We start from the raw sequence: 25,498 nt of genomic DNA, 5'->3' as shown, positions 1-25,498 counted from the left end.
TACTCCATCCTCCCTCACCTTCATCAAACACACATTCTTAAATTAGTGCATCATTATCCTTCCTTCTGATAATCCTTCCTAACCCGCAACTTTCTTCCTCCCATTCTTTTTCATTCTGCAGCTATCCTTTTTAAAGGATATTCAAAATCATAAACTGATTTTTTTTAAAAATATTTAAAAAAGTATAGACATGTGCAGGAGAGAAAGTACAAAGCAAACATCCACATTTTGGTCAAATTTAGGGAACATTGATGGAATCACCCTGCTTACATAAAAAGCATTCTCATTAACAACTTACGGATGGAAAACTTGAAGTCAAACTTTCTGGGTTGAGATCGTATCCATAAATCACATGGAAAGAAAAAAAAAACATTGATGAACTACACACAATGCCACTACAGGGCGTCCTAAATGTCAAGTTTGCACTGAAATGTCACTGCCATTGCACTGCTAATGCAACAACATTGTCACATGCATATTACCAAGGACTAGGTTCATACCGCAGGTCTTAATGCACGAATCCGATTTTTTCGTGTTTTCCCGACTCGAGTGAGGCATTAACTTGACGGTCTGAATGGGACATGTCGCATAGAAGTGGACCATTTCAAATCCGATCCAGGTCACTTTCGTATGTGGTTTAAATCCGATCTGGGCCACATTTTTCCAGAATGTAGCGGCGGTCTGAACTGTCAAGTCTACCAAATTGAAATTCATGCAGCAATTACGTGAGAAAAGAGCGAGAGAGAGAGGGCGCTACGGTAGCGGTGCAGCTAGTGTTAGCTCCTACTTTGAACACTGCTTTGGGGGAAGGAGCGGGCTTGGCAAGTCATAAAAAATAAAATGGGTTGAGGATCAGTCTGAGAATGCTCGGTTTCCTCTCTGCTCCAAATGAGCAATATTACAAGATTGCTTGCACGGCTGGGAGTCGGGGCAAACTGTCCGTATGCGTGTGTGTGCGTCATGTTTAGTCATTTGTTTTGATGCTCCTGCACGTGCGGGTCAGTTGCTCAGCGCGTCTCGGACTGCGAATTGGTGCACATGCGTGATACTTGAACCGGCTCAATGGACACATGCAGTCTGAATGGGCACACCAAAAAAACAGATATGACAAAAATTCGGCATTGTGCATTAAGACCTGCGGTATGAACCTAGCCAAGGACTTCCCCTGAGCAAAAATTTGCTACTCATCTATTGCTTAATCTTGAATTTGATCATCTCAAATTTATCTCATTCTCTGCTTATTTGTTTCTGGGTTTGTGCTCCTAAGGGTACCCTTAGGAGCAAGTGGTGAGTCAAAATGAGCAAATTGAGAAAACCACTCTGGTCTCAATTATTGCTGATTCACTTGTCAGACAAGGTAAATGAGACATGAACAAGATCTCATCTTCAATTTTGCTTTGCTATGGGTCATATGGTATTGACTGGGCGAGGGGCCGATAAATAGGGAGCCTGTAGAATCACAAAGAGCTTTTTTCGTTGAAAATTCTTGTGAATAAATGCTTAAATCCCCAAATTTTTTATAGATAGGAACGTAAAACAGCTTCGATTCTTGGTTAAAAGCAAAGGGGGAAAAAAACGTGCAGTTAGCATTTATTTTACGTAAATATGTAGAAGTACAATTCTCGTCTGTTAGTGAATGTAGCTAGCGGCCGCCGTATGTAAACAGAGCTTTTCCGTTGAAAATTCTTGTGAATAAATGCTTAAATCTCCGAATTCTTTATATATGGAGGTAAAACAGTCTCGATTCTTGGTTAAAAGCAAAAAACCTGTGCAGTTAGCATTTATTTTACGTAAATATGTTGAATGATGATGCTAGTCCATAGCGGTTAATTTCTCCCATTGATTTTTTTCACGTTTCAAAATGCATGCATGGTACGAAAAATATATACAGTAATAATTACCTTGAATCCTCGAACAAATCACTCCTGAGACAATCTTTCCTGTTTGTATGCGGTAGAGCTTTCGGACTTTTTCAACAGAAATCTGACGTTAGATCGCTGCTTGCGTGTTTGTGAATAGCTCCTCTTGATGTGGGTGGCCCCCTATTTGAATGTGAGGCGCAGTGCATGACCTATCTGATCCGTCAATACCATTATGAAGTCTATGACCTAGCCTAAGTAACCGTGGTAGAATGTAATAAAGTAAAAGTACTTCGTTCCTGTATTTTGTAACAGAAAGGAGTGATGAAAAGCTCATCAATTTGCCTGAATTAAAAAAAAATTCACATCCACACTGTAAAAACACACTCAAGATACATTTTTGACCATTAGATACTGATTAATACAATTTAATATAGTAAATAAAAATAAATTCAAATTGATTAGCAATATTAACTCCTGAGGACAATATGGCAAACAATTTTATCGAAAAACAAAAATAGAAAAACGACAGTGTCATTCGACAGAGGGACAGTTTTTATTTTTGCTGCAAAGAGTATCTGCTCCTTTGCTATGGTGTGGAGTTATTTTGCACTGAGCAACTTAGTATGCCACCTTATATGGTGCTAACAGTGCTCGCTAGTCTACTGATGTAACACTGATGAAGAGGGACGATTGTTGGCAACATTCGGCACGGTTTCACAAAAAAAAAAAAAAAAAAAAAAAATCAAGCGGCTTATCAATCTGATTGGGCTTCTAAAGTCTTTAAGTGACACCTGGCCACTGGTCATTCCTCGTTTCCCACTGTATTAAAAGTCAAAGCCAAAAGCCAAACGATACATACATTGTCATATTTCCTCATCTTAGCTCTTCATATCTCCAGTGCTCTTTGCTCGTTTGGTTGAATAATACTGCGCACATCAGAGCGCCACTGCCACCCAATGAGTGGATGTGTAATTACACTTCATTCCAGTACACCAAAAAAGTATGTTCCCCAAGGTCACACTCACACGTGCCCCCGCCTGCATCACACTGCGCCCCCACTATTTGAGAAGTACAGATCTTAGGGTTTTTTTGGTTTTTTTTCATGCGAAGTATGTCCCCAATGTTCCATGCAAAGTATGTCTCCAATGTTCAGTTCAGAGTTGCAACCTTGGGAACAGCACACTGAAAGAAAGAGAATCAAATTGATGCAAATATGTATCCCACATTGTGCCACATGTAGCGGAAAACACAGACAAGACTGAAAAAGCAGTTTCTGCTCTTGCACCCCTCTTTAAGGCAAGGCAAGGCAATTTATTTATATAGCACAATTCAACAAAAGGCAATTCAAAGTCCTTTACATCACATGAAGATCATAAAAATCACATTAAAATCAATAGAAGGTAAAAACAAAAATAATCGAAATAGGAAATAAAATTATACACAAAAATCGCATTTAATCACGAATAGAATTTTTAAAAATCATTTAAAAAATAAGAAAAAATAAATAAAAATTAAAATAAAACAAATACTGCTACTACTACTAAAAGATAAATGAAATATACAAATTTAAAATAAACTGCTGTATTTTAAGCCAAAAGAACTGTTGTGTTTGATAGAACAATACGTCGATATGCTGCCATAGCAGATTCATGGCGCATGAAGCCCCCAAACTATTTTTAGTTCGTCCGTTTTACCCTAGAAACCCCCATTTACAGATGTCTCGCAACTGCTTTTGTTTCAAAGCAGCCATAAAATGAAGGTAATTAATTATATTATTTGAAATCTCTATCATTTTTAGTTTAGAATCATTAATTGATGTCTACTCGCAACTGCTTTTGTTTCAAAGCAGCCATAAAATGAAGGTAATTAATTACATTATTTGAAATCTCTGTCATTTTTAATTTAGAATCATTAATTGATGTCTAATATTAAGTTTAAAAAAAAAAAAAAAAACGACTGAAAAAACTTATTCACTCGCATATTTTAAACTTTTAAACAAATTTCGTCTCAATGAAAAAATGGTGTCTGTAAATAAGTCACGGATATCTACCTCATAACTATCGCTTAATTGGATTTTTTTTTTTTTTTTACTGTCGCATTTTCCCCAATAATTTAGATGATAAATAATCGATCCAAATAAAAGAAAAATAAAAAATAAAAAATAAAACATTTACAAGGGTAAATATATGAAAAAGAAAATCTCAACCACTCCTTGATGTCTGCAATTTCTGCATCGCATTACACTCACCGGCCACTTTATTAGTTACACCTGTCCAACTGCTCGTTAACACTTAATTTCTAATCAGCCAATCACATGGCGGCAACTCAGTGCATTTAGGCATGTAGACATGGTTTAAGACAATCTCCTGCAGTTCAAACTGAGCATCAGTATGGGGAAGAAAGGTGATTTGAGTGACTTTGAACGTGGCATGGTTGTTGGTGCCAGAAGGGCTGGTCTGAGTATTTCAGAAACTGCTGATCGACTGGGATTTTCACGCACAACCATCTCTAGGGTTTGCAGAAAATGGTCCGAAAAAGAAAAAATATCCAGTGAGCGGCAGTTCTGTGGGCAGAAATGCCTTGTTGATGCCAGAGGTCAGAGGAGAATGGCCAGACTGGTTAGAGCTGATAGAAAGGCAACAGTGTCTCAAATAACCACCCATTACAACCGAGGTAGGCAGAAGAGCATCTCTGAACACACAGTACGTCGAACTTTGAGGCAGATGGCTACAGCAGCAGAAGACCACGCCGGGTGCCACTCCTTTCAGCTAAGAACAGGAAACTGAGGCTACAATTTGCACAAGCTCATCGAACTTGGACAATAAGAAGATTGGAAAAACGTTGCCTGGTCTGATGAGTCTCGATTTCTACTGCGACATTCGGCTGGTAGGGTCAGAATTTGGCGTCAACAACATGAAAGCATGGATCCATCCTGCCTTGTATCAACGGTTCAGGCTGGTGGTGGTGGTGTAATGGTGTGGGGAATATTTTCTTGGCACTCTTTGGGCCCCTTGGTACCAATTGAGCATCGTTGGAATGCCACAGCCTACCTGAGTATTTTTGCTGACCATGTCCATCCCTTTATGACCACAATTTACCCAACTTCTGATGGCTACTTTCAGCAGGATAATGCGCCATGTCATAAAGCTGGAATCATCTAAGACTGGTTTCTTGAACATGACAATGAGTTCACTGTACTCAAATGGCCTCCGCAGTCACCAGATCTCAATCCAATAGAGCATCTTTGGGATGTGGTAGAACAGGAGATTCGCATCATGGATGTGCAGCCGACAAATCTGCACCAACTGTGTGATCCCATCATGTCAACATGGACCAAACTCTCTGAGGAATGCTTCCAGCACCTTGTTGAATCTATGCCACGAAGAATTGAGGCAGTTCTGAAGGCACAAAGGGGGTCCAACCCGTTACTAGCATGGTGCGCCTAATAAAGTGGCCGGTGAGTGTATATTACCATGTTTCACCCATAAAATCCTTCCAAAATATGGCTGTGGCCATTCACAGCTGTGTCTTGACACTCGGTGATACATGCTACATGGAACTTTTGGATCAAAAAGAGGTAGGTATGTGATAATATCTCGTTAAAATCGTGGCGTCTTTAATTATGCTGTCATGTGCTTTCAACTCCAGTTAGGGTTTTGCTGTTTAATTGTTTTTCCTTTTTTTTTTAAATGCCCTCCTGTTCAAATTTTTTTCCCCCAGAAAATTGAGATTTTAAGCTTTCCAATGATGTATGGCTACAGAACAGTTTTGAAATTTGGCTAAATTGGGAGTCTCAGAGCGGAACTTCAAGTCACCTGAGTGTTTTCCGCCTTGTATTTATTGTCCCTCAGGTGAAACACAAAGCATTGAAGTTTGAAAGGTTTGTGAATGACAATGAAGCGATACGGAGTCAAGCTGTGCAGCAGTACAAGGCAATGCAGGAGCACAACGTGATGAAGCAGCGCGAGTTGGATGAATTGACTAAACTGCTGCAACAACTTCGAGCCAGGTGAGAGCCTTTACAATCATGTGATGCGCCATCACAAACGCACTGACATATTTGTTTATTTTAATTGGCAGGAAGCACATTTTAAAGGAAAGATTATCCAAATATAAAATCTATGAGGACTTTTTAATGAAAACATTGGATTATCTCCCTGACAGTATGTAAATATTTGCTCTTACAGCTGTGTAATAGGCGTTGAATTTATTCACATTACAGTACATTAACACTGACTATTTCAGGTCACCTTGAGACGGACTCTGAGTGTGCGGTCATGCCCATCCTCCGGCGCCACGAGACCCTGTGCTTCACCCACCAGCAGTTGCTGCAGCGTCTGGGCCGTGTGGAGGAGGAGGTCGAGCGCAGCAGGCGACAGCTGCACGCCATGAAGCGAGGCCACAACATGCACAAATTGGTTCGACTCCGCAACAGACAATACTTCCAGTATCAATCCCAGCAGGTGCGAGCTTGGCTTGACCGTGTTACATTTTGCTTAGATGGCCAGTAAAGAACTTCATCAACTTCAGTGGGAGTTGGAGAGCCTTAGAGAGAAGAACAAGCAAGCAGAGAACAAACTCTTGAAGGAGCAAGAACAGTCTAGAAAGAAGGTATTCACACACAACAAAACTGTCTGCAAACATTCCATTATTTCCAAACATGAACACACACACACTCTTTAGAAATAGGCAACATACCAAAGATTTACTTTTAGATTTAGTTCTGTTGAGTCACACATGATGGGAGGGCTATTATATAGTAGCAATTTGTTACCAAGCCATAAAAAGTACATTTATGAACATAATCATTTTCAAACTAATTTAAGATATTAAAAACATCTTTGATATTTAAAACATCCTCGAAGACCTTTAATAATAATAATCATCCATTTTATTTCTAGAGCGCTTTTCAAGCTACACAAAGACACTTTACAAGAAAGATGGAGCATAGACTTCATGACCTATTGACATGACACGAGAAACGGGGCCGATTTGTAGGGGGCCTATTTTGAAAAACTTAAAATTGAAATATTTACAAAACCAAAGCTGCTACCGACCTAAAACCCAAAACAGGCACCTACCTTAGCCATATATGAGTCTCCATGAGCAGCGGCATCAAAAAATTAAAAGTCGTTACCTTATAAAATCTCGATTATTTTCTTTATACGTATAACACAACTTAAAATGGCTATAAAAGTCTGATTTTACACTAGATGCACAAAAATCACTAAATGCAGAGATAATCACCTACCGTATATTTTCAGGATGAATAGCAATATTTAACATATCATATAGGTTTTTGACCAAAATAGCAACTTATTTTTTTTTTTTTTTTTATTTCAAGTTTTCAACAGCTAATAAATCACTCAATTTAACATCAGAAACTTAATACTTTAGGAAAACATGCAGAATCAATCATAAATAATATGTAAATAGATAATTAATAAATTCTATATACAATCGCAAGTTATTATAGAAAAGAATATCCCTCTATTATCATTATACACTATATACTGTTAGCGAATGAGGCTAGCGGCCGCCTGCCGTAAAAGTAGCTTATTTGGCGAAAAGTCTTGTGAATCAATGCTTAAATCCCCAAATTCTTCATAGATATGGAAATGAAACAGTCTCGATTCTTGGTTAAAAGCAAAGAAGCCATGCGGTTAGCGTTTATTTTATGTATATTGTCGAAGAACAATGCTACTCTGTTAGCGAATGAGGCTAGAAGCCGTCTGACGTAAACAGAGCTTTCTGGTGAAAATTCTTGGGATAAATGCTTAAATCCCCGAATTCTTCATAGGTATGGACGTAAAACAGTCTTGATTCATGGTTAAAATCAAGAGAAACCATGCAGTTAGCATGTATTTTACGTAAATATGGCGAATGTGTAGCTCGTCTTTTAGCCGCCTCCATGTGTAAACAAAGAGGAAACATCCTCGAAGACCTTTGATAATAATAATCATCCATTTTATTTCTAGAGCGCTTTTCAAGCTACACAAAGACACTTTACAAGAAAGATGGAGCATAGACTTCATGACCTATTGACATGACACGAGAAACGGGGCCGATTTGTAGGGGGCCTATTTTGAAAAACTTAAAATTGAGTCTCATTTCTTGGTTAAAAGTAAACTATGAGGCTAGTCAGTTACGAAAATTAGCTGCCTCCATGTGTAAACAAAGAAGAAAATCCCTGCTAATAAATACTTCAATCACGCATGCATGGGACGAAAAATATGATATTTACCGCCAATCCTCGAACAAATCACTCCTGAGACAATCCTTCCTGTTTGTATGCGGTTCAACTTTCGTAGTTAAATCTAATCGTAAGTAAATCCAAGCTTAAATTGGGCATGAGCGTGTGCGGTCCTCGGCTATTACTAAATGAAGCTCAGCCCCCTCTGATATGGCGTCGCGCAAAGAATGACGAGGTGACACGTCAATAGTGATGATGTCTGTGGATGGCGTCACAATAATAAAAAAAAACAAAACAATTATAATATTAGAATAAAAACAGGATAAATGTAAATTTTAAAAAATTAAGAGGTATAGATAGAGTCTAGACTTGAAAAGTGGCAGGGTATATTGGGATCAGGGGTCGCGTTAACCGGATATTTTCCGTCGTTGACCGGTTTTTTAAAACGGTGACGGAAAAAACTGAAATCCGTCCGTCATTTTGACAGGTTGCAATTCACACCCCAGACCACAGGGTGGCGAGTCAGCATATTAGCTATTGTCTCTCTTAATGCATGACGTCGTTGGCTCTTCTGTCAGAATATTGTAGCGTCACCGGGGTCTGGCGGCGGCACCGTGATTGACACATCAACGCGAGGTTCTTATTGGTGCACCCGGTGTGCCAGCGCGTCATCCAATCACCCAATCACATGACGTCACAACTCCGCCCCCTGACCGGAGCCGCCATATTGTGTATCAGTTTACCGCTACGTACATGCCTCCTATTACGGCGTGTTTTTCTGCTCGTTAATATTAATAATCAAAATGGTGAAGATGAGAGCGAGATGGACTGCTGTAATTCGACAAGAAGTCTGGGCACCAAACGATCACCACAGACTATGTAGTAGTCTTTTTATATCTGGTAAGATGCATTTAATATATATTTAGAAGATTTTGGGCTGACAACCACAATTAAGATCATTGTGTGACGTTGGTGATTGGGGTCTATATCGTTGCCTCTTTTTCTTTGGGGGCGGAGTTGTTGGTAAGCAGAGTAAAAAGGGAGAAAAATACCACGACTTCCGTGTCTAATTTTTCGCCGCCAAGCAAGTGTTACAATATTAATTAAAAATGAATGAAAACTAGATACTATTGAATATGTCCGGATTTTTATGACCCTGTCAGTCAAAATGACAGACAACGAAAATGTCTAGCGCAACCTCTGATTGGGATATATTGCGAAGATCGGGGGGGAGTGAGTTCCGTGACTAAAAGCTCTGGAACCAAAGGTGGAGATACAGACACGGGGGAAGGAAAGGTGGAGAAGAGAGGAAGAGCGAAGTGAACAGGGATGACTGTTAATACAGAGGAGATTGCAAAGGTAGGGAGGGGCCAGGCAATGGAGTTCTTTGAAGGTAATGACGAGGATCTTGTAGTTAATTCTTTGTTTGACTGGGAGCCAGTGAAGTTGACTGAGAATGAGGGTGATGTGGTGTGTGGTGGGGATCCGAGTGATGAGGCGTGCTGCTTTTTGGAGGAGCTGCAGTTTTTGGAGGGACTTATTTGGGAGACCGAAGAGCAGTGAGTTACAATAATCGAGCTGGGAGGTGTTCAGACTACAGACCAGAGTAGAAGCGCTGTATGGCGGGTGAGAGAAGGGAGGAGACAATAAATATTGCGAAGATGGAAATAGGCTGATCTGGTGGTAATGTTGATACGGGAAGGGAAGGAGAGCGTGCTGTCGAGGATGACACCCAGACTCTTAAGGAGAGTAGGAGAGATAGGTACATTGTTGAAGGTAATAGAGAAGTTATTGTCATGAGAGAGCATGGCAGTGGTTCCTAGAAGGAGAACTTATGATTTTGAGCTATTTAGGAACAGGAAGTTAGAGGAGAACCAAGAGTTAATATCTTCTAAACAGAGGGTGAGGGTGGAAGGGAAGAGGTTGGTTTTGAGGAAATGTAGAGCTGTCTGTCAATCCTCGAAACAGTGAAAGTAAATGTTGTGTTTGCGGAAGATGGAACCGAGGGGGAGAATGTTAATGATTAAGAGGAGCGGTCCCCTGGGATATGCCAGCAGAGACAGGAAAGGATTTGGATTTATAGGGGCCGAATTTGACAAATTGATTGCAGTCAGACAGGTAGTAAGTGAACCAAGAAAAGGGTGTTTGGGTGATACCAAGGGAGGAGAGCCGGTTGAGAAGGATTAAGTGGGAAATGGTGTCGAAGGCAGCAGTGAGATCGAGGAGAACAAGGATTGCCAATAGACCAGAGTCAGAAGCTATGAAAAGGTCGTTTGTAATTTTGAGTAAGGCTGTTTCAGTGCTATGGAGGGGGCGGAAACCGGATTGAAACTGCTCGTAAATGTCAGTGGTGATAAGGTGGTTATGGACTTAAGATGCAACAGTTTTTCAACAATTTTGGAAATGAACGGTATGTTGGAAATGTGGCGGAGGTTATTGAAATTGCTGGGATCCAAGCTGGATTTCTTAAGAACGGGTGTAATGGAAGCAGTTTTAAGAGATGGGGGAATTGTACCGAAAAGTGAGGAGTGAATGATATTGGTGATGAGGGGGACAATTGAGGGAAGACAGGTTTTGATGAAGGCAGTGGGAAGAGGATCAATATGACATGTAGTGGGTTTGGATTTGGTGATGATATCACAGATAGCCTGGAATGAAGGAAGAGTAAATGTGGAGAGGGGGCTGATGAGAGGAACATGAAAGGGAATAGGGTCAATCCCAGAAACTGCAGCTCCTCAGTGACTCGGAGATCGGTGAATGTTAGCAATTTTTGTGAAGAAGAATGTCAGGATTGCATCACAAAAATTAGCGGAGCGCATGAAAAGAGGGAGTGGATCGGGGGCTTAGTGATTTTGGTGAGGAGTGAGTACAGGTTTTTAGAGTTGTGCTGATTAGCTGTAATGACATCGGAATAATTTGCTGATGACACCACAGTGGCTGGACTAATCTCAAGATGAGGCACCCTACAGGAAGGAAGTCAACAAACTCTCAGGCTAGTGCTCAGACAACAACCTGGCCATGAACACCACTAAAACCAGAGGTCATCGTAGACTTCAGGAGGAATAGTACCGACCCGCCGCCCCTGTACATCAACGGCGAGTGTGTGGAGAGAGTCCACACCTTCAGGTTCCTGGAAGTCCAGATCTCAGATGACCTCTCATGGACTGCAAATATAACAGCTATCTTAAAGAAAGCTCAACAGCGTCTAAACTTCCTGTGAGTCCTCAGGAAGAACAAGCTGGATACGAAGCTGCTGCTGGCTTTCTACCACTCATCCATTGACAGCCTGCTAACATACTGCATTTCCACCTGGTACGTGAGCTGCACTGCTGCAGAAAGGGAGAGGCTTCTGAGGACAGTCAAGGCAGCGCAACATCTACTCCTCCTGGTGCCTCAGCAGAACTCTAAACTCAAGGACAGCTGACATCCTGGTTTCCAGCTGTTTGAACTGCTCCCCTCTGGCAGACGCTATAGGTGTTTAAAAGCAAGGACAAACAGACTGAGGAACAGTTTCTTTCCTAAAGCCATCTCCACCCTAAACATCCATACTGTATGTAACACCACATCACCCATTATTGTAATCTAATAGTAAGTCGATTTGGCTGCGTTGATTTGATCCTTGTAGAAAGTGAGTTGATTATTGTACATTTCTTTGTGAATTGACAGTCCAGTTTTCTTGTAGAGAGCTGACGGTTTCGTGACTTAAGTAGGCGAAGAGCAGGGGTGAACCAGAGCGTGAATCAGGTAAAGGAAACTGAAAGGGTTTTTAGGGGAGCATGGTGGTTCAGAAGTGAGTGGAGATGCGTATTGTAGTGGGACACTTGATCGGCAGGTCAGCTGGTCAAGGTTGTGAGGGGGAGGTCATCAATATCATGAGAAAAGGCTTGAGAAAAGGCTCTTAGTCTTGTGGAACGAAATGGATCTGGGCAAGATGATTTTTGAAAAGATGATCATGAAATTAAAAGTAACTAGAGAGTGGTCAGAATATGTTAACTGTTAGCTTTGATCGTGAATATTGGTCGCCCGATATAGAGGCCGGCCGGTATATGGACTTTTTTCTAACATTGGCCAATTACCAAAGAAAATAAGACAATAAAAAAGGATTTTGATCTGGCATCTGTGTGGGCAACTGTGGCCGCCGCTGACTGACGGTAGGACCACGGAGAGACCCTGCAGCAGCGTGAAGGCAGGTTTCAAGCTCTCCTGATATGTAAATATTGAAAGATTTTTTTTTTTTTTTTTTTCTTGCATGAGAGAATATGCAATGTTGCTTTAGTCTTTGATTAATAGCGTTAGCGTAGCATTCGACTTACCATTATCTAAAGCATGGCAAAAATCCTTTTAAACTCTCACTTGTTTACATCTCGTTGTGACGTCCTGGTGGGTTTAAATATTTGAAAATAATGTACTGTTCTTGCTGACTGTGTATAGTAATAAAAAGAAATGCTTTGTTCCTTGGTTTGGTAGAACTAAACCAAATTAATCCTTTAAGTCTCAGGTCATCCAAACTTGGATCTTGTAATATGTAACCTCCGTGAAGTTGGCCACCCATCAGACGCAAATTAATAGAAGAATTATGTAATTAGTGTGTGCTAGGTTTGTGCTGCTATCGTTTTTGAGGTATTAACGATTCTTTTGTAGGTCAGTCTGAGGTAAACTAGCCCCCCATTTTGATTACGAATGGCTAAAAATTGTAGCAATCGTTGGTTGTGCATTTGTGCAGTAAAAATATTTGTTTGTGCTGCTATCGTTTTTGAGGTATTGAGATAATAATTTTGAGTCATGAGGTCACGCAGCTCCCCCATTTATTGCAAAATGGATCCAACACGGTGCCATTCATTTATGTTACGGCCCTGCTGTAAAAAATTTTTGCTTGTGCTACTAGCGTTTTATAGATATTGAGATATTAATTTCGAATGATGACATCAATCGCACCACGCGGCTGACAAAGTGTACCAACTCTGCCCTAACAACTACTGCTAACGTAGCACAAACGACTGGAACCCCTTCGGGTCCATTTTGCGGTAAATGGGGGGTAAATTTCGAGTGATGACGTTACTCGCAGATTGACCTCAGATTGACATATAAAAGAATTGTTAATATCTCAAAAACGATAGCAGCACATACAAAAAACTTTTCAGCACAAACGAATGACACAGTTTTTCTATAAATATGCATCTGATGGGGGGCCAACTTCATAGAGGTAATATACAACTTTTTAAAGTGGGGGGTCTCGTCTACTTTTCAGGCACTTTTCAAGCACATTCAAGTCACAATTTCGCCTTGAGTTAATTTTTTAAATATTTCATGCTCGACTTAATATGAACTTGTCTTTGCATCATGGCTGTATCAAACAGCTGGAAATGGGACTCTATCTTGAAGGAGCTCATCCCCTCCCTGACATGCCCTATTCACTACGTCATTTTTACTTTTGTTTGTACTAGATCAGCTTTTTCAGCATATTAGAAAAAGTTACGTATTATGTTAGCGTTTTTTTAAAATGCCCATTGGAAAATGTTGCCTCAAATATGACGAGGTTGATAAATTGTTGGCACCGCCGTCTACTGTTGACACCGGTGAGATTTGTCGAGAATGCGCAAATGGACAGATAAGGGAGAGCGGGGCAAGGGGTAGCGTTGCAGTACGGTACACGTCAGAGCAGGGGAGGAGCTAGGGGAAAGAGGCGGTGGTAGTCACCACCGAGCATGTAAGCAGCTCCCACCGGAGGACAGAAGTAAATCGAGGATTTCTCAGACATAGGAGAATGGTTCAGAGAACCACTCCAAATGTCTGTTTAACCAGGGAACAACCAAATAACATGATTTAAAGCTCTCAAATAAGTAAATATATGCATGTGAACACACACACACACAAGAGTATAATGCTTGTACTGTTGGACAGTTGAAGTTGTTTAAAAGCATTTATAGTCTTATGATAAGTTGTTAGCACCGCCTTATCTCGGATTCAGGAGGAGCAGTGTGGTTTTCGTCCTAGCCGTGGAACACTGGACCAGCTCTACATCCTCGGCAGGGTCCTCGAGGGTGCATGGGAGTTCGCCCAACCAGTCTACATGTGTTTTGTGGATCTGGAGCAGGCGTTCAACCGTGTGCGTCGGGAGTCCTGTGGGGGGTGCTCCAGGAGTACGGGGTACCGAGCCCCTTGGTAAGGGCTGTTCAGTCCCAGTACGACCGGTGTCAGAGTTTGGTCCGCATTGCCGGCAGTAAGTCGAATTTGTTCGCAGTGAGGCCAAGGCTGCCCTTTGTCACCGATTCTGTTCATAATTTTTATGGACAGAATTTCTAGGCGCAGCCGAAGCGTTGAGCGTGTCCGGTTTGGTGACCTCAGCATTGCATCTCTGCTTTTTGCAGACAAGGTGGTGCTGTTGGCTTCATCAAGCCGTGACCTCCAACGCTCACTGAAGCGGTTCGCAGTCAAGTGTGAAGCGATTGGGATGAAGATCAGCACCTCCAAATCTGAGACCATGGTCCTCAGTCAGAAAAGGGTGGAGTGCCCTCTCTGGGTCGGGGATGAGATCCTGCCCCAAGTGGAGGAGTTCAAGTATCTTGGGGTCTTGTTCACAAGTGGGGTTAGGAGGCAGCGAGAGGTCGACAGGTGGATCGGTGCAGCATCTGCAGTAATGCGGACTCTGCACCAGTCCGTAGTGGTGAAGAGGCAGCTGAGCCGAAAGGCGAAGCTCTCAATTTACCAATCGATCTACGTTCTTACCGTCACCTATGATGATGAGCTGTGGGTCGTGACCGAAAGAACAAGATCCCGGATACAAGCGGCTGAAATGGGTTTCCTCCGGAGAGGTGTTTTGGGCATGTCCCACCGGCGGGAGGCCCCGGAGACGACCCAAGGCACGCTAGAGAGACTAAGTCTCTCGGCTGACCTGGGAACGCCTTGGGATCCCGCCGGAGGACCTGGTTGAAGTGGCTGGGGAGGGGGAAGCCCAGACTTCCCTGTTAAAGCTGCTGCCCCCGTGACCCGACCCCGGAGCAAGCGGAAGATGATGGATGGATGGATGGATGGATGGATGGATGGATGGATGGATGGATGGATGGATGGATGGATGGATGGATGGATGGATGGATGGATGGATGGATGGATGGATGGATGGATGGATGGATGGTCTTATGTGGTATTACAATGAAATTTGTAGTTATTTCTCAGGCTGAAGAAGTTGGAAGTTTAATCCTGGCTATCAACAACCTGGCAGAGCAGTGTTATCTGCCAGCATACGGACCTCTTGAAAATATGAGCGCATCCAAAAGGATGGACATGGTGAAGGTAAGAGATGGGTATAGTAGCTTTAATTTGAGACCAATTAAACTATGACTGCTTTCAGGAGTACCTCATGGACAAGACGGACACAGAAAAGAGATTGAGAAAACTGATGGAGTGTGCTTCCCAAACGACGAGTAAAACAGCTTTGACGGGCATGAAAGTGAAGGCATCTATGAGCAGCTTTGGCAATAAAATGCAACTCAAAAGTCCAAGTAAAGTCAGTAAAACGAGCGATCAATCTAGTTGATGTAGACAATCTGAAAAGCTGAAAAAAAAAAAGTGATCTGGACCTTTTTCAGTGTACTGTGAATGACCATGCTAGCAATTCAGCAACATTTTCTCTTATTTACTTAATTTCTTTAAAAACGCAAAGTCATGTATGATCATATTTCTCACTTGACACTTTAATTGCGGCTAAGTTGTTATCTAAACAAACTAATTTACTTATAAAATTCTACCTGTGTTGTGTTGATAAATCATACCGTATTGCTATTTTCCTCATGTTTTTGTGTGGCAGTGTGGCTCATTGGTCGGGTAGTCATTCCCCAACCTAGCGGTTGTCGGTTCGATTCCCCTCCCTGGTGTCCTCGTCTAAGTATCCTTAAGCAAGATACAGAACCCCATGTTACTCCTGATGCCATCAATACGTAAATGAGGATATATAGTAGAGGTCGACCAATATGGGATTTTCAAATACCAATATCCAAAAACATTTGAGGTCGCTCTACTTTTTTTAAAATGATTAATTACACACACACACAGCAAGAACAGTACATTATTTTCCTTAAATTAAACCCACCAGGACATCATGACGAGATGTAAACAATTGAGTTTAAGAGGATGTTAAAGCTAATGCTTGTGCAAATGCTATGCTAACGCTATGAGTTACATTTAGAGTGTAAGGATCACTCAGTAAACACCTTAAAAGGCTAAAGCAACAATGCATATTCTGTAATTCTGTGATTTTTAAACAAAATCAGGCAAGCCTGAAATTTCGTGTAGCAGCCTGCCACGCTACAAACCACGCCTCATACAAACTGCATCCCTCCAAACCATGCCTGCTGTTGGTAAAGTGGCGTGAAGAATTTGTTTACTGTACTATATGAAGTTCAAAGGGTTAAACTTAACTAGACACAGAGGTATTGGGGAATGCGCTAACTAGAGTAACCTTTGCTATATGTGGAAGTCCTTTAATTAAGGTAGTGAATCAACCGTTAAAGTTGTTAAAATTGCTCCCATTATTGCATTATTTCCTTTCTGTCTCCTATTTCGACATGTGAAAGTTTTAAAACTGTTACATCATTTAAAGATAGATTCAAGTCAAGATTATGTCTCATTTAGGACTATTTAAGATTTTAGGAAGGTTTGCCACAAACGAGCCTTCCTGAGAAGTCAACTGCTTCGCTGTCTTTGTAGTAGCCTAGTAGTAGTACGCAGACTATCGAGCATGTGTTTGTGCTGCCATTGTGCACGCCTTATATGGAAAAAGCTCGCGAGCATGACAAATTTGGGCCAAAACGGATGTTTTTGGATGGGGAAAACAACAAAAACAAAACCTTACCACCCCCTGCTGTGTGTGACTTCCAGAACCCCTGGTAATACATTTTAATTTTTTTAAAGCTGATGGATAGTATCTGCATAGAAGAAGAAAAAGAAATGCTGAAATTGGATACCCCTGACAGGTCCCTCGGTTGATATAAAATCTTTTGGTAGTGCCAGTTGAATAGAGCTGTTTGCATTCATTGGAATGTTTTAACAAATTTCCTTAAACATTTCCAAAAGGCAATAACAGTCAACATTTTAAACATAAATTGGCGTTCAAGAGAATGAAATGCTTTGTAGAAGCATAGAAAAGAAGTTTCCTCTTCAATCAAATCGGCACTGGTGGAATGTAACAAAGTAAAAGTATTTCATTACTGTACTTAAGTACATTTTTGTGAATCTGTACTTTACTTGAGTACAAATATGAAGTGGTACTTTTTACTTTGCTACATTTTTTTCGGCAGGTATCTGTACTATTTACTCCGCTACTTTTCAAAATGTTGCTTGCATTACACATTACTTTTGTTTCTTTTCCGTTCTTCTCATTGAAAATTGATCGTTTCGTTATCATGTCAATCGAAAGCCCCGTGCAACCACAGTACTGTATACCGTAACTGAGCACATAGGCGAGTACAAGACGAGTACAAGCAAGTTCAGTAGGTGAACAAGATATTAACCAATAAAAACCACCCCTTTCTTGTACAGTAGGGGGCAGTATGCTTGCAATCCACCATTAAACTGAGTTTTTGAGTTTATTAAGCTTCTGTTTACAGTAGGGTGATCATATTTTTATTTCCAAAAAAGAGAACACTCTGCTCGGCCTTGAGACACCCAAAGATTCCTTATCACTTTGTATTTAAAAGTGCTTTCTCCATCTGGATCGGAAAATTCAGTTGTATTTATACTTTTTTCCTTTGATTGAATTTTTTTTTCATTGAATAATACAGCAGAAATCGACCCCCATATAATCAGTGTTGTTAATAACGGCTTTAGAGTATAACAGCGTTACTAACGGTGTTATTTTTTTCAGAAGTGAGTAATCTAATTAATTACTTTTCTCATCTTGGCAACGCCGTTACCGTTACTGAGGATATAGAAGCATGCGTTACTATGTGTTACTTCATTGGTTAAGTGACGCGAGAAAAGACACGGACTCACGGAGACGAGAGAGGAGGAGGAAAGGGAGTTGTGACGCCATTGAAAATGCGATGCTAGGTGGCTCCAATAATACCTGACTGTAGCCGATAGCCTACAAAGTACGCCCACATGATGCTACGGTAGATATCACATGTAATTAGAACTACTGTAATTTCCGGACTACAAGCCGCTACTTTTTTCTCTCATTATGGGTCCTGCAGCGTGTGCAATGATGCGGCCAATTTGTGTATTTTTCTGACGGCCGCCTGGGGCGCTCGAGCATGGAATGTGGGAGCGAGACACGTGGAATATATGTGTCGAGGAAGACGCTAGTTTGCACTACTACCGGTAGTTTAACTTTGTACATTGTGCATGAATAGAGGTGGCGAACCCTCGTCTTTGTGCATGAGTAGAATTGGCAGACCTGCATCCTGGAAAATGCTAGAAGAAATTAAATTGGCCATCCGAGTTGTATGGGACGCTTTGATGACGTGCGGCGAGAGATCGTTTGCCAAGACTCGCCGAATGGGGAGAGCAGCTTTGGGGGAGCCTAGCATCGTGAAGCGCTGTGAAAGAGTCCGCCATCACCAGAGTGCTTTGAGGGGCCAGTCTGCTGCGGGGAGGACGGCACAGGCTGGGAGTTAATATGCCTCATTATGGGAGACATTGAAGGCGACGCTAAGGACAGACTGAGTTGGTGCGTGTGTGGCGAAGTGCATCTGAGCGTCTTCATATCCGACACTGAGGGTGAAGACTTTCATGGTTTGAATGCACAGGAAGAAGATGAAGATTGCTAACAAAGACTTTTATGTTTTTATTAACCAGCACAATTAGTGCTGCACCGCCATGCTGATGCTATGCAACTTCCGTGCCGCTGCTATATAACTGCCGTATTTGCCGGCGCTGTTTGGAACGAAAAGTTAAGGTGTGTTATTAAACGTTTGAAAACTGTATTTCTTTATCAATGTCTCGTTTTACTAAGTGGGCACACGCGGCTTATAGACCCTACTCACGTGACGTCACAGCCACGCCCCCGCGCCATGTTGTCCGGATACTAGTCATGTTAATGCATTAGCGCTTCGTAAATTCCTCCTATTATGATGTGTTTTTCTGCTCGTTAACATTAATAATCAAAATGGTGAAGTCGTGTGTGGCGGTCGGTTGCAAAAACAGAGAAGATAGACGGAGAGACTTGAATTTTTACCGTATTCCGAGAGACCCGAAGAGGAGACCGAGATTGACTGCTGCAATTCGACGAGAAAACTGGGCTCCAAACGACTACCACAGATTACGTAGTAGTCATTTTATATCTGGTGAGATGCATTTAATATATATTTAGAGGGTTTTGGGCTGAGAACCACAATTAAGATCATTGCTAGGCTAATCGCCGACAACATACACTCAGACGTTGTGAATGAGCTACCAGAAAATATATAATTATAAGGGGATAATCAGACAGTTGTCATACAATTAATTTACAATTTCACTATTGAGGTCAAAAGCCAAAAAATAAATTCAACTAGGGACAATCTGGAGTAGTGCTATCGCACTTCATATTTATTACGTTATATATGTTATATGTATGTGGTATATGTAATGTTATATATGTATACAGTGAGAGTGCTATCGCTAAACCATATAAACATTAAAAGCACTAGCTCCATTGACAAATGATATGAAATACATTAGACTTGACAGTGGATGTTAGCAAGAACAAAAGATTTTGAATTGAAAATTTCGTAACTCACCTTCCGAGCACAAGATTCCTGCCGAATTTTCGTGTACGAGGACCTGTTTCACCCAACCAGCAACGTAGCATTTATAAGCCTCCAAGCTCTTAGTTTTTCAAACTTTCGTGAGAATAGGCTGATTTTGTGTAGACAAGATAGTTGTAAATATCAGGATATCAGATGTCAGGCGAAGCCAGCGGGTCGAAAAACATCAATTTAGGCATCAAATACGGATCCGGCGAATGGATAAACTGAAGCTTTTCCACGTAACACCTTTTATGCAACGGATCCAATGAGTTTACAGCGTCAGATAACACCGGGGCTTCCATGAATTGCTCTATAACTTGCTCGACTAATTGAAAACAATGAGAATAGGTCTGAAAAAGAGGTACAATATGGCGGCCGGAAACAGCGACACGCCCATTTTGTGACGTAGGTGAGTAGGGTCTATAGGCAGGAGAGGCTTATGTATGTACAAAATGGTTTTTCCTTTAAAAATGTACTGGGTGAGGCTTGTAATCAGGGGCGCCCAATAGTCCAGAAATTACGGTAGATGCGAAATGACAGACACCCCGTTGTTAGCACATGTATAGAGAACTAGATGCGAAATGTTAGACTGGCCGGCGTTAGTAAACAGGCGCCATCTTTAAGCAGTAGACTTCCCAGGAAGGCTCGTTTGTTGAGAACCTGCCTAGCGAACCTAAGTAACTTTTTATCTAAAATACTCCTAAATCGGCAAAATCTTCACTTGAATCTATCTTTAAATGATGAAAGTTTTCAAACTTTCACATGTCGAGAGTAGACAGAAAGAAAGTCATGCAATAACGGGAGCAATTTTAACAACTTTAACGGTTGATTGACAGCATTAAATGACTTCAAAACATAGCAAAGGTTACTATGTTTTTTTTTTGTTTTTTTTGGGGGGGGGAATTAAAAACAAAAAAACATTAAAAGGTAACACCAGTTACTTTGCCAAGTAACTAATTACTTTTACATTCAGGTAACTGAGTTACTAACTCAATTACTTTTTGGGAGAAGTAATTTGTAACTGTAATTAATTACTTTTTTTAAAGTAAGATTAACAACACTGCATATAATCAGCTACGGCATCATTACACAGAAGTTGTTCAAAAACTAATAGCTAAATACTTTATGAATTTACTGCAGACCCATGGAAGTGTAGTCCAGGCAATCCACACATGCAGTAGGCTATGTGACAACTAAACATTCAATGTTCTAGATTGCAGGCAAACAATAACCAAAATAAACCGACAAACAATTCAACCAGCGTGTTTCAAACGCACCAGTTCAAAACTACATTTCCCGTAATGCCTAGCGCAGCTTAGCTCACTGACCACTACCCTATTGGCAAGCAGCTGTAGACGGAGCAAAAATGAAATATTGCTATAAAGGTTTACAATCATCGGCAGCGACATGATGCGACAACAAACTGGATTTTACAGATCACACCAGTACAAAGCAACAGAAGGCAACAGTTGTCGAAACGTAAATCATAGACTTCATAATGTACTGACGGGGCGCAGGGCCAATAAATAGGGGGCCTGCATTGTTGGCGAGGCCGTCAAAGCTGACCGAGTGGAATCACAGACAAAGATCTTTTTTCGTTGAAAATTCTTGTGAACAAATGTTTAAATCCTTCAATTCTTTGTAGATATGGACGTAAAACGTTCTCGATTCTTTGTTAAAAGCAAAAAAAACGTACCGTTAGCATTTATTTTATGCAACTATGTCAAAGAGTGATGCTAGTCTCTTAGCTCTTTGTTCTGATAAGGGGGCTTTTTCCGTTGAAAATTCTTGTGAATATAGGCTTAAATCCACGAATTCTTTATGGATATGGACGGAAAACAGTCGCGATTCTAGGTTAAAGGCAAAAAACTCGTGCAGTTAGCATTTATTTTACGTAAATATGTTGAAGTACAATGCTAGTCTGTTAGTGAATGTAGCTAGCGGCCGCCTGATGTAAACAGACCTTTCCTGTGAAAATTCTTGTGAATAAATGCTTAAATCCCCGTATTTATTTTATGTAAATATGTCGAAGTACAATGCTAGTCTGTTAGTGAATGTAGCTAGCGACGGCCTGATGTTAACAGAACTTTTCCGGTGAGAATTTTTGTGAATAAATGCTTAAATCCCCGAATTCTTTATCGATATGGACATAAAACAGTCTTAATCTTGGTTAAAAGCAAAAAAAAAAAAAAAAAATGCAGTCGGCATTTATTGTACGTAAATATGTTGAAGTACAATGCTAGTCTGTCAGTGAATGTTGCTAGCGGCTGCCTGATGTAAACAGAGCTTGTCCGGTGAAAATTCTAGTGAGAAAATGCTTAAATCCCCGAATTCTTTATAGATATGGACGTAAAACATTCTCGATTCTTGGTTAAAAGCAAAAAAAAAAAACTGTGCAGTTATTATTTATTTTACGTAAATATTGCTAACTATTATGCCAATGCAGTAGCGGATAATTTCTCCCATTGATTTTTTTTTCACAATATTTCAAAATGCATGCATGGTACGAAAAAATATAATAATTGCTTTGAATCCTCGAACAAAGCACTGCTGAGACAATCTTTCCTGTTTGTATGCGGTATAGCTTTTGTACTTTTTCAACAGAAATCCAGCGTTAGATCGCTGCATTCGTGTGTTTGTGAATAGCTCCTCTTGATGTGGGCGGCCCAATACTTGAATGCGAGGCGCAGTGCATGACCGATCTGACCCGTCTGACAGTCAATTTCAACACACGCTAATTGGTCCCGTGAAAAATAATGAAAACTGGGCATTTTCATGAATTAAAAAAAAAAAAAAAAAAAAAACACCGGACGCCACGAACAAGATGTAAAAAGTGAACATGTCCGGGCAATAGAAAACGTTTGGTCACCCTAGTTTACAGTGCAGTCAGTTTGATTGCTTGTTTTTTCCATTCTGCAGTTTTAAATAAAGCTGATTAGTCAATGAATTTTCTGGTTCTTTCTTTCATATATTGAGTCAGATCTCTGTATGTTTGTTTGTGTGTATATATACAGTACAGGCCAAAAGTTTGGCCACACCTCATTTAATGTAACACTAATGTAGGTTCCAACCCCATTGATAAAGCAATAAATTCCACTAATTAACCCTGAAAAGGCATGCCGATGAAGTCAAAAAACATTTTAGGTGACTCCCAGTTGAAACCCACCAAAAAATGGAAAGAGTGTGTGTTATGTCCCCTGGTCTTATGTTTACTCCTTTCTAAGTTTGATTTCTTTCTAAGATTGTACATCGTTTATCCGTCCACAAGATGTCGCTATTGTAACTCGGAATCTAGAGTTTTTCTTTGGTTTCGCTATGTGCGCTTGGCTTTCCCTAGTGGTGACTTGCTGGAAGCAGCAGGCAGAAAGAACTTTTTATTTCAGTTGGAAAAGAGACCTTGAAGTGTTCAGACGTTACACACCTCGTCTGCACCATACACAGGGGTGAAAGTGGGCCAGAATGGTCATAAGATTCAGGGCCGGAACACAGTTCTGGTATAAGATTCAAGGCCGGAATGCTGTTCCGGAACTCGGTGTTTTGATTAAAAAGTATGACGGCAAATGTTTAAAAAAAAAAAAAAAAAAAAAAAAAAGCTAAGCTGCCACACATGCATTTCATCTCCAAGAAGAAAGAGATCTACCAACATCAGATTTAAATACACAAGTGTTAACAACAAGCATAATAAAGTGCTTGTGTAGCGTAATCCGTTTCCACCAATATTATTTATTTTATTCCACGGACCGTATGGAAGTTTCCCCATCTGCTGCAGTTATACGAGTCTGACGATGAAGAGTCACGTCAATGTGCGAATGCAAAGCAAAACGCCTGGACTCATTTATCCGTTCAATTGGCTGACATATGTGATCAGCAGAGATAGCTCTGATTGGTTCAAATATCCATGTTTTCTGGAACAGCAAGAAGAAAAAAAAGTTTGTTGAATTGATGCATTAAAAAAAGGGCTAAATGGATCAAATCTTTAAGAGCAAGGAAAGACTTCAGGAGGTTTATTTATCATATTTAGTTTTATTTGCCCTGATGGGGTTTAGAACAAGTTAGAACATCTTAGTGTCAATGTGCATTTTTGGACTTACAGTGGGGCAAATAAGTATTTAGTCAACCACTAATTGTGCTAATTGTGTAAAGTTCTCCCGCTTGAAAATATTAGAGAGGCCTGTAATTGTCAACATGGGTTAACCTCAACCATGAGAAACAGATTGTAGGAAAAAAGAAAAAAAAAAAAACAGAAAATCACATTGTTTGATTTTTAAAGAATTTATTTGCAAATTATGGTGGAAAATAAGTATTTGGTCAATACCAAAAGTTCATCTCAACACTTCGTTATGTACCCTTTGTTGGCTGTGTGTTTGGGATCATTGTCATGCTGAAAGACCCAGCCACGTCTCATCTTCAATGCCCTTGCTGATGGAAAGAGATTTTCACTCAAAATCTCTCGATACATGGCCCCATTCATTCTTTCCTTTACACATATCAGTTGTCCTGGTCCCTTTGCAGAAAAACAGCCCCAAAGCATGATGTTTCCACCCCCATGCTTCACAGTGCGTATGGTGTTCTTCGGATGCAATTCAGTGTTCTTTCTCCTCTAAACACGAGAACCTGTGTTTCTACCAGGTTTCATCTGACCATAACACATTCTCCCAGTCCTCTTCTGGATCATCCAAATGCTCTCTAGCGAACCGCAGATGGGCCTGGGACACGTCTGGCAGTGCAGGATTTGAGTCCCTGGCGGCGCATTGTGTTACTGATAGTAGCCTTTGTTACTGTGGTCCCAGTTCTCTGTAGGTCATTCACTAGGTCCCCCCGTGTGGTTTTGGGATTTTTGCTCATTGTTCTTGTTATCATTTTGACGCCACAGGGTGAGATCTTGCATGGACCCCCAGATCGAGGGAGATTATCAGTGGTCTTGTATGTCTTCCATTTTCTAATAATTGCTCCCACAGTTGTGGACAGGTGTCTTTTATACAGATGATGAGTTAAAACAGGTGCCATTAACACAGGTAACGAGTGGAGCCTCGTTAGACCTCATTAGAAGAAGTTAGACCTCTTTGACAGCCAGAAATCTTGCTTGTTTGTAGGTGACCAAATACTTATTTTCCACTCTAATTTGAAAATTAATTCTTCAAAAATCAAACAATGTGATTTTCTGTTTTTTTTCTCCACATTCTGTCTCTCATGGTTGAGGTTTACCAGTGACGTGCGGTGAGGTTCATGGTTGGTGAGGCACTGACTCCTTTAGTGTCAGATTTCCAAATATATAAACCAAAAAGGGTAGCTTATTCAATTGGCAACTGGTTATTTCATATCTCATCTGCATTCTTCACAAAACACGCACACGCGGTACATATTATCGATACGTAAAAGTAAGAAAATAACATGCATTTGCTCTACACACTCAATGTGGTGGCCGTCGCAATTCTATAATTCATGCAACATAAATGAGAGTAAAGAGTGGTGTACAAAACCACAGAATTCAATTCTGACCTTTGGTGAAATATTCAGTTGTTTTTAAAACTTTTAATTCTGATACTTTAATCAATTTATTACAGATTGCTAAACAAAATGTGTGAAAAGAAAAACAAATAATATTTTATTTAAGGCCAAAATGTAGTTTTTAAATATTCTATTGTATTTTTCTTAGTCTAAGCTCTTTTTTTTTTCTTTTTTTTTAAAATTTTTTTTATAAGATTGAAATTAAAACTGTT

General features: G+C 40.5%; 1 protein-coding gene across 3 annotated transcripts in view; it reads left to right on the top strand.

Annotated features, from left to right (window-relative positions):
* Positions 1–20,604, top strand: part of si:ch1073-416d2.4 (coiled-coil domain-containing protein 42 like-2) — a 32,189-nt gene extending 11,585 nt beyond the window's left edge. The window contains exons 4-10 of one of the 3 annotated variants that reach the window (XR_009067180.1): positions 5,714–5,871; positions 5,943–6,025; positions 6,108–6,280; positions 6,363–6,473; positions 15,229–15,345; positions 15,404–17,199; positions 17,554–20,604. Coding sequence is in view for 1 of the 3 variants with exons in the window: in XM_057859844.1 (XP_057715827.1) it covers positions 5,714–5,871; positions 5,943–6,025; positions 6,108–6,280; positions 6,363–6,473; positions 15,229–15,345; positions 15,404–15,589 (828 nt within the window). In the remaining 2 variants the exon portion in view is untranslated. Of the gene's footprint in view, positions 1–5,713; positions 5,872–5,942; positions 6,026–6,107; positions 6,281–6,362; positions 6,474–15,217; positions 15,346–15,403 lie in introns of all 3 variants that reach the window. The other 2 variants (XR_009067181.1, XM_057859844.1) reach the window with 2 other exon arrangements.
* Positions 20,605–25,498: the final 4,894 nt, after the last annotated feature.

This window comes from Corythoichthys intestinalis, chromosome 15 (assembly GCF_030265065.1).
Source record: "Corythoichthys intestinalis isolate RoL2023-P3 chromosome 15, ASM3026506v1, whole genome shotgun sequence".
Lineage (NCBI taxonomy): Eukaryota > Metazoa > Chordata > Actinopteri > Syngnathiformes > Syngnathidae > Corythoichthys > Corythoichthys intestinalis.
Note: the sequence above shows the minus strand (reverse complement) of the source record. Positions and strands in the feature narration are given on the sequence as shown.